At 37.1% G+C, this 10,599-nt stretch overlaps 1 protein-coding gene across 1 annotated transcript; it reads right to left on the bottom strand.

The window, feature by feature from the left end:
• Nucleotides 1-2,333: 2,333 nt before the first annotated feature.
• On the bottom strand, nt 2,334-3,431 carry LOC132164458 (expansin-A15-like). Its single transcript, XM_059574974.1, has 3 exons — nt 3,305-3,431; nt 2,837-3,149; nt 2,334-2,802 (listed from the first exon to the last, which is right to left on the bottom strand). Exons 1-3 carry the CDS (start codon nt 3,429-3,431, stop codon nt 2,496-2,498), a joined length of 747 nt encoding a protein of 248 aa, XP_059430957.1. The 3' UTR covers nt 2,334-2,495.
• Between the last annotated feature and the right edge of the window lie 7,168 nt (nt 3,432-10,599).

The raw sequence follows: 10,599 nt of genomic DNA, 5'->3' as shown, positions 1-10,599 counted from the left end.
CACAAAAACTAAGCAAAAAGTTTCACGGACAGCTACAATTAAATTGTCAATTATTTGGTCAGAAATAATTATTCTCATTTCCTTGGACAATAGGAGTGGGTTTGTCCTCAAGGGTAGCTCAATCGGCGGTAGACCACACTTAATAAAGCGGAGGTTATTAGTTCGAATTTTTCGTCCCCCTTCCTTTGTGTAGACATGTCAAAAAAAAAAAAAAACAGTGGGTTTGAGTTGTTGGGCTATTAGCTCATTTGTATTCGAATGACCTTTTCTCTTGTATAAAATAGTTAGATTAGGGTGGCTGGGGGCTAAATCCTTATAAACAAACCAGCCCATTGAACAAGAAAGAAATCTAGAGTTCAGTTCTACTGTTTGAAGGTGTTGGCACTTCAAATTCCATTTATCTATTCTAATATCCCTACACCATTTCATTCTACAAATTAAAATTCCATCATTTATTAATTACAATCAGATTCCGAAGTGGAAGAAAGAATTCATAAAACCCTATATATGTTTGTTACAATTGGTATCAAAGCCTTTTGATCTTGCAATAAATTGGCAGATAGAGTGAATTAATTTTAAAAATGAGCAAATTAAAATGATAGATTATTATACGAAGGTTTGAGTAGCTGAAGCCATGGGGAGAATTCGAGGCAATCAAGAGAAATTTTGAGTCAATTGCACAAAGAAATGATAGAAATGGAGAGCCAAGAATATGTTGATGTGCCTAAGAACAGCTGCTAGAACCAATATGCAACAACAAGGGAAATCGATTCATCAAGGGGCATAAATTAGTTCGATCTGGATATATATATATATATATAAGATCAAACCAACCGATCAGAACATTTAAATCCACACAAAGGTATCTGAATAAAAAGAAGAAGCAAAAGAGAAGCCAATATGTGAAGACACAGATATATATATATATATAAGGTGCGCACCAATTAATCATGCAACCTTTTCATATTCTTTAAAAATTTAATCTCTTGTTTGTTATCACCAAAAGAAGCTTGCTAATAATTTTCAGAATACTACCTCTTATGTATGGAACAGCCATAATAAAAAGGTCAAATTTTCTTACAAGCTATAGCACATGTCTCGTATTACCTACCGTTAAGTCTTCGCATTGCCATCATTAATTATTTTGATTCTAATTATTATTCTTTTCTTACGATTCTATTGTATATAATTATTATCCAACGCGCGTAATATAGAATATACCTTCGATCATCACAAGCCTTAGCCTTGTAAGTGTAAAACCAATCTTTATTTGCAAGGAACGTACAGAAACAAATCTTTATTCATCGAAAAAAAGAAACAAATCTTCGTCACAGACCCTATATATATTCACTGAAAATGATTTAATTGTTATTAGAAAACTATATCCCTAGCTGGCTTCACTTCTTTACTTGTTGACCTGGGATTCCAAAACCCAAAACTTGAAGACAATTCCCGAGATTGGCATGAAGACAATTAAAGAGCCCAAAACTTGAGGCAACTGTACGTACAAATTTTAAGTGTGACACGTGAATTTGCGGTCAGAAGCGTAGCGTAGAGTTGAAGGCCAACTAGGCTCAACAGATCGATGGGATCTCATCTCAAAGTGCGGAGGCACCACATTTGCATGGTCTCCAAGGACGCGTGAAAGTTATGATTGTTCAAAGCCATATTACCGAGACAATATTGATTTCACAAATCAAACCTGTTAAATGGTCCTCCACAACTTGGCAAATATGCTTTATAATTGAGATATACACTTCCAAAGGGAAAAATACAAATTAAAGTACAATCATGAAAGAAAAATACACTTGGATCCATCCACACAAGTACGTACGTACGGGGAAAAGGCTGCCATAAAATATAAATACAAGAACAACACATGCACTCCAAATATTTTTTATTAATTTCCTATATATGATATATATACTTAATTCGAGGACATATTTCAGCCAACAAACTGTTTACAAGCCTTCAAATTAATATCGCTCAGGATCAATGCCTCAAAGCAGAAAAAATTTGCTCTGCAACATCTCATTCTTTCTTTACCCTTTTTTAGAGTAAAACCAGCAATCAGATGACAATTAACAAAAGCAACTTCTTTGGGGGGGGGGGGTGACAAGCCTTGTTCACCTCAGCCAAAATGATGCCCGGTCGGCCAGTAGTCCCATTAATTTCAGAAAAAAAAAAAAAAAAAACTGTAGTAAAGTTACTAGCTAGCTAGAGGCCTTCTACAATACAGTTTGCACGCAGATACCCTCAACAGACCCAAAACCTTTGGTAGAGAGTGTTATTTCAACTTGGTCACTCAGACAGAAACCTATCAGGGCTGTTCCAAAAAAAAAAAAAAAAGCCCCCACGATACTGACCACCACAATATAACTTATATTGGTAGTATAATTAGAAAAGAAATAGTAGCTAGAAGAAAGTCACACTAAAGTTAGAGGTGATGGGCTTAATTTAGTGGGATCGGAGTTGGGTGGATCAGAACTCAGAACTCAGAACTGCTGTCCAGTGTAGGTTTGGCCAAAAGTCCAGTTGGGAGGAGCCACATTGTTGGAGACCACAGACCGTCCGTCGCTGGTTGTGACCTTGAAAGACAGGACCTGACCATTAAGGTAAGAGTTGCTCTGCCAGTTCTGTCCCCAATTCCGGGACATGGCCTGCCAATTACCGGTTTTAGAGCCTTTAATGGACACAGCAACAACATCACCAGCTCCACCAACACTGGTTATGAGAACAAGATTGAAGTAAGAGTGACCGTTGATTGTGAACCTGATTCCACCACTCTTTTTGCAAGCAACTCTGCATATATATATATATATATTATCTTAATTACCTTCTGTACTGAACAGGAACAATTCCTGCCCTGTAGCGAGCAAGGCGTTGGAAAACAGGCTGAGAAAGATCAAAGTGCTGCAGGGGAGGATTACACCAGCCTCCAGCATTATTAGGGAGAGCAGAGTTAGGTGGACAGAAGTTAGTTGCAGTGACTATGATGGATCCTGGTAAGCACCATGTTTTGTCATTAACGCATTGAATCTCAAAACAGGCTCCACAGCTTAACCCACTGTTGAAAAGAGTAGTGCTCAACGCAGCTGTGTTTGTCCCGTACCCCTGGCTGTAAAGATTCCCATACCCACAAGCCCCACCTGCTTAATTACACCATATATATATGCACCCAAAATTAGTTAAACATGCATCAGCTTAATTCGATCTCTAGCTAATTAATTAATGCTACGTACAAGTGAAAATTTACATATATATGTTTCTTGCTTTCTTGCTTATAACTAAATAACTAACTTACCCATTGTCCCAGAAGCATCACTACCTCCATAGAAAGTAGCATGGGCGTTTGTCCACCCACTTCCATACCCCTTCACAGTCTTCAACATGGTGAGAAGGGCTACTATGGTATATCCAACGAAATCCATGTCCTGCGAAAATAAAAATAATTAAATGAATGAGACAACGGATCCATCTGAAATTTCAGCATTAATAGAGGAGACAATAGGGCTTACAGTGGCGTATGTAAGACTTAAATGCAGCTAGCTAGCTGGGGGATAATTTGTGACGATTGGAGAAGGAATGGACTTGTTTATATAGATGTGTATGCACTATGCAGTGCAAGTGGAGGATTATAAAATATGAATAATGTCCTCGATCAATATTATTGAAATTAGAAACGCCAGAGAATAGTGTACGTCTTAACAACTAATTAACTGAAACATATACAGTACTTAAAATAACCAACCAGGGAGTTTATAATTTATATATATATATATATATATATATATATAATATTAATGAATACATATTTTAAAATTGCCTCAACCCTTCCTGTTAGTCAAGTGGGCTTTTGTTTTGACCTTCAGTTTCAGAAATCAAGATTCTCCCTCATTGTCAGGGAGATTAATAAGTAAAAAATAAATAAATAAGGTTTAGTGAGACAATATATATATATATATATATTGAATAACCATTTATCTCAAAAATTAAAGCCAAAATGATAAATTGTGAAGCCTAATTATCACAACTTATTTTAAAAGTTAAAGCCGATAAAAAAATAAAAATAAAATAATTATTTAATCAATATTGTTCTAAGAGTTTTTGGATCCAGCAAATACATATTGAAGAGTGCATATATATGATAGTTAACATTGCCAAAATAATTCATAAAAAACAACAGATGGTGGCATCCACTTTTCTCTTTATTGTCCATATATATTGAAAAGCATACATTGCCGTCAAGATATATATCAGCAAGAGGACATCAGAAAGTTGGTTAAATGGAAAAGTCTTTTTGGTCTATTATTCTTAGATTCCTTTTGTGAGGATGATGTTGAAATGAAATTGTTCCTAATTTATTTATTCATATAAGCTTAAACTTTTGGGATAAGATATCAAAGCCAAAAGTCTGAGTTTAAACCTTGACTCATCATTTACTCTATTTCAATTAAATATTTTATGTGTTGAGCCTCGTCCATTCAAAATAGTTTGAACCCACATATAAAGATGAGTGTTAAAATATTGAATAAATGACTAATTAAATTCATTTTTTCTTATTAATTTAAACTTTATTTAAAACATTTCTTTATTCATCTTATGTTCTTTTTTTCATTAATGAGGAATATCATGAAGTAGTTCTTTTTCTTTTTCTGTATATGATATATCTAAATACGAGAATCTGATGGCACATGGGGTTATGGGGAGTGCTTCACTTTGACTGTATGTTAACCTTAGCTTTTCTTGGTAGTTGTGAATATATATATTACACATTGCGCCCATCCCTTTGTCATTGTGAAGCCATCTCTGACTTTTGATACCAAAACTGAGAAAAGAATCCCATATAAATTAAGTTGAGAAACAAAAAAGCAGGAAACTTGTCTACCTCAAATTCAGGATCTTATGAATTGGATCAAAGTGCTTAGCATGTGTCAAACCATTATGATGACAATCTGCTCTTTCTGTTCCTTCACTCCTTTTATTAAAATAATTTTTTTTTCTTCACTTTATTAAGCAATCTTAGCTGTAACCATCTGATAATCCTCACCCCACTTCTCATGCTGTTGCAATATTTAAGTGTATAAATTCCTAAGCCTTTACAGAACCAGGAGCATGATTAATTGAACATGCATGCCTATCATCACCTATAATTAAGCTTGTACAAATTAAAGTTCACCTTTTTTTCCTTTTCGTTTTTTTCGGCCGGCAAGCGGATAAGGAATTAATGCTTACAGCTTACCCCATGCAGTACTGCAAACCAAGGTCACTTCCAGGCCAGGGAATTAAAGCTGAGGAAATGAAATATATATATATAAAGGGACAAAAGAGATACTGTTATATATGATTAGCTAGTCATATATGTTTATATAGAAAATATTAAAATATAAAAGAATGTAAAATATAGGAAGAAAGGAAAATATAGGAAGAAAGTAAGATAAAGAGATCGGAATGCATAGTTTTGGAGTGGTTAACCCTTAGGAAGTAATCTACAAGGCTTCATCCTGATTTTATTGATTTGATTAATTGATTGTATTTGTGTTACATATGATTCTATTTATAGAAAAAATATGGTAGGTATAGGTGAACTAAGAAAGGTAATCAAATTCAGAAAAAAAGGATTATAAACAGACACTTATGGGCCGGGTAAAAACTTAATAAAAAAAATGATATAGAAAAAATATATAGAAAATATCCTATATTTTAACAGTTTCGTTGTTTAATCATTGTAATGCAAAGTGTTTTGAAAATAACAGTTTAATTATACACATAAGAGTGAAAAATAGTTGAGTGTCACATTGTAAAGAGTACTATTACAAATGCGAGTAGTTAACATAAACATAATTGGATCTTAACCCATTGGGTGCGTGTGCCGTGCATCAGTTAGAAGTGGCAAATAGGCCAAGTTTCTTGCTAAAAAAAAGAGGGGGGGAGGGGGGTCAAGGCAAGTTTGTTTCCACTAGCTACCTTGTGTGTATTATTTTAATATATATGAAGTACGGAGCTAGTATATGTTATTGAAGTCTGCAGTCTGCACCAGGCATGGAGGCTATCACAATTAACTGGGATGTGCAGGCTCATCGTTTCACGCCGCATTGTACTAGCTAGCTGCGTGCTATAGCAAAAATGGGGGTCACGTGCAGACTGATCATCTTGCACACACTACCGAGTCAATATATAGAGTTCATTTTCCTTATATATATATATATATATAGAGAGAGAGAGAGAGAGAGAGAGAGAGATTACAAAGGAGGATATTTCCTATTCTTGATCCTGGTGGAAGAGAGAATGAAAGATCCCGTGAGAATGTTACTAAACAAAAGGTGGGTAGCGGCTCATTTTGCTAAAGCGTATGCACGATAGTTAGCACATTTAGAAACTTTCAAAGCATGCCAGCTTTGAAAGGTAGAAAGAACTAATCTAATGTCTGAAACAAAAGAAGAAAAATGCCAAGAAGAGAAAATAAGGGGCTGATTCACAGCAAGGGTAACCAAAAGGGCATCTCCTTCAAGGAGAAAATGAGCAGCACTTGCAAAGGCTGCCAACCGAGATGAGAGGAGGGTAGCAGAGGCTTCTCCTATGAGCACATCAGTAGAAGAGAGTCTTTGAGTAGCAGCTAGGACAATTTCACCAGAAGAGTTACTAATCACAGCTGCTGCCACAGCAAAATTTTCACGAATGGCTACATCAAAATTCCCTTTCAAAAAACCAATACCAGGAAGAAGCCAAAGAAAGGGGAGGGCAGCATCATTCCATGCCATACAATGCTGCTACATGGAAGCTTTGAGCTTTTGAATAACCATCACTGGATTGGGAAGAGAAGCTTCAAAGATCAACTTATTACAGGCCAGCCAAATGGAATCCATAACAAGAGCAGCATGAAGTTGGAATCTCTTACAATCTGCCTTGGGGATATCAAACTTAGCGTGGGGGAAAATAATAGCCAATATCCAATCTAAGATAGGTCTAGAGGAGAAACAAGCCAAACTGAGGGGCCAAGGAGAACAGCTCCACAGAGCATTAGCCAAAGCACAATCCAAAAAAATGTGAGTCAAGGTCTCCAGAGGACCTTGACAAAAAGGGCAAACCCAAGCATTATCATCTTCAGAAATCACAAATCTACCAATGTTGGCTCTAGATAGGAGGATATCCCATTCGATTTTCCAAAGAAAATGTTTTAACCTGGCTTGAAGCTTGAGACTCTAAAGAGCCTGCCAGGCAGCCAGGGAGAGAGGAGAAGACCTACTAGAAGGAACAGAGGAGACTTCCCTTGCAGACTTTACAGAGAAGTTGTTGGAGGAGGAAGGCATCCAAGATCATTTGTCTCCAAAATTGGTACAAGGAATATGGATTTGGAGAATGTTCTGCACTGTTGTTAGAGCATTCCCAATGGAGGAGCCAAATTTTTATTCAAAATAGCTCCTCAAAACTCACTTTTATCTAGTTTAGCTAATGAATTTTTAAATGTGTCCACATCCGATTAGCTATATTTTTATGTATATCATTTAAATATTATTAAAAGTGAGAAAAAATTTGAGAAAAAGAGAATATGTGAGAGGAAAAATGGGAAAAATTTTGGAAAAAAGAGAACATGCAGAGAAAAAGTAGGAAAAGATTTGGGAAAAAGAGAAAACATGTGAGAGAAACAATAAAAAATAAAATGGCTCCCTTAAAAAATACTGCTACATTTAGCTTTTTTTTTTAGCTCTTCTAATCAAATATTTATTTTACATTTTCTTTTGGCTAATCCAATGTAGGGGATTTTTTAAACATTTGAAGAGCCATTTTAAATAAAAGTAACATTTGGCTATTCCATTGAGAATGCTCTTAGATCAAATAAGTCACCCAAAAGATCTTCGTTCCAAACTCTAGCCCCTGGCAAAAAAAGATCAACCACAAAAAAATCTGGAAGCTCCACTAGATTCCTATTCGGCTTGGGCTTGAAAGAAGGCATGGAAGGGATCCAAGGAGAATTCCAAACCTGCAAATTCTCACCACCAGTAATAGACCAACAAGCTCCCAATTCAACCACTTTCCTGTTTTTCATCAAACCTTTCCAAATCCAAGAAGATTGAGGGCTAACCTTGGCATCCAAAAAAAAAAGCACCATTCTGGAGGTATTTCCCTTTAAGGGCCTGAACCCATAACAGAGGTTCATTGAGAACCATTTTCCAACTCAGCCGGGCAAGGAGAGATTTGTTGATGAATTCCATAGAGCAAATGCCAAGACCACCCAAGGTTTTTGGTTGGCAGATACTGTCCCATGATAAAAAAAAAAGTAAGGTTATGCTTCTTGTCTTGAGGAAAACCCCACCAAAACTTCCTTAAAATTGAATTGATCTCTGAACAAAAATTCTTCGAGAGAAGAAAAATAAGCATTATGTAGGAAGGGATAGCATTTGCAACAGATTTGATCAAAGTAGTTCTGGCTGCCTGAGAAAGTAGTTTGGCTTTCCAGCCAGTAACTTTGGCAAAAATCTTCTCCTTGAGCTCAATAAGGGAGTCACTCTTCTTCCTATCAAAGAAAAGAGGGAGCCCCAAATACTTGGCTTTGGCTGGAATAGGAGGCAATCTGAGAATGCAATTGATGGATGCTTTGATGGTAGGCTTGCAGTTTCTATTGTAAAAAACTGCTGACTTTGAAAAATTTATTCATTGTCCAGACCAATGAGAATAGGTGTTGGGAAAATTGAGGATAACAGAAGCTTCATCACTGTTAGCCCTGGAGAAGATCAGAACATCATCAACAAACAACAAATGTGAAGTAGGCGGGCTCAATCTTGCAATTTTAATACCATGAAGGGAACCCAACATCTCTTATCTCAACAAGAGTCTAGATAAAATTTTAGATCCTAGGATAAAGAGAAAAGGAGAGAGAGGATCTCCTTGTCTTAATCCACGGGGAAGGCTAAAAATTACCAAAAGGACCACCATCCAGTAGAATAGAAAAAGAAGAAGTCGTAAGACATTGACTGATCCAATTAATCCATTTTGGATGGAAGCCGAGTAAGGAGAAAATTTTCAAGAGAAAATTCCATTCCAACGAAGTGCACGTGTGCATGGAGACAGCATGTAAGGAGCATCCGGCAATTCGCTTGCGGCACATGAGTTGTGGGCCGAACGGTTGTCGTCGCCAACCAAGACCACGATTTGTGGAGGCGGAAGGTCAAATCTATCGCTGAACATTGGCAACACACGGATGATCGATTCAGGGCTATTAGGGATCAAATTGAAGACCTCACTACCCAATTATCCAACTTGTGTGGTCAACATAGGAACTGATCTAGAAACCCGTTTGCGGAGCGCCGAAGGCACAAATGTCAGAACCTTGCGCAAGCTCATGCTAATTGGTAGGTGAGTAGATTCGAACTCAAAATTCCGAAATTTGACGAGGATCTAGAACCCGATGAATTTCTGGATTGAGTGTTGGCTGTTGAAGAGGTTTTTGAATTCAACGGGGTGCCCGATGAACAAGAAGTTTCTTTGGTGGTATACACATTTCGAGGAAGAGTTGGTGCGTGGTGGCAACAGCTGAAGAAAACTAGGAAGTGGGAAGGCAAATTGAAGATCAATAGTTGGGAGAAACTATTGAAATATATGCGGGTTTCTTTCTTGCCCCATAGTTATACGATGGGCCAGAAGTCACAAAATTGAAGATAAGGGTCTATGACTGTGACAAAAAAATAGAAAATTCCTATAAAAAATAGGTATTTAGGGAAACATGGAGTGAGGCGAAGAGTCCACGACAGGCCAATTGGACCCCTACTTGCCAACCACAAATCCATAACCCGAATCCATTCTGTAGAGGAGGAAAAAGAATTTGTGGATGAAGAGTTTCAAGAATCCAAATTCATTGATGAAGAGTTCAGACACAAAAATGTTGTAGTTCTTTCGCAAGGATTCGTGGATTGGGATTCCCCACCAACCTATAATGACGATGTACATGAGGAAGAGCCGATTGAAGGACCTTTGGCATCCGACCTAGAGGAAGAGCACGAAGAAGATGGGTTTTATCCCATGTTTGACGGCCTCTACCCCGAAGAAGATGACCAATTGGACAGGGAAGAATACGAAGAAGATGGGCTTTTTTCCATGTTTGACGGTCTTTACCCCGAAGATGATCAATTGGAAGAAGAAGAGCCCATAGATGACATCGTCGATTATGAAGAGTGGTGAAGACCTTTCAGGTAAAATGCCTAATTTTAATGGTGAAGCTGTTGATTATGTTGATTTCGATGTTGTTGAAAATATTTTAAATTTTCCTAACAAAGATTATGGTGAGTTTTATGTGGATGAGAAAAATTATATGTTCACAAGGGAAACAATGGTTGACCCATTCTTGAGTATTTTCATGGCACGTGGAAGGGAAAATGAGCGAGAAAAGTACAGCAAATCTAAAGTATTGCCAAGTGGTGTATGTGGCTATCATGACAACCGTCAAGGTATTTCGATGATGAGGAGCATCACGCTTATTATGAGGTGTTGTCTTATTTTGATTTTAAGGAAGGGCAAGTGGAACGAGTTGATAAGGCATTCGAAGGACCGTGGAAAGAACAGGCCGAATTCGAGGACGAATTCTCTCCAACAGGGGGAGAATGA

This window comes from Corylus avellana, chromosome ca10 (genome assembly GCF_901000735.1).
Source record: "Corylus avellana chromosome ca10, CavTom2PMs-1.0".
Taxonomy (NCBI): domain Eukaryota; kingdom Viridiplantae; phylum Streptophyta; class Magnoliopsida; order Fagales; family Betulaceae; genus Corylus; species Corylus avellana.
The sequence above is the reverse complement of the archived record's forward strand: the minus strand, read 5'-3'. Positions and strand labels throughout refer to the sequence as shown.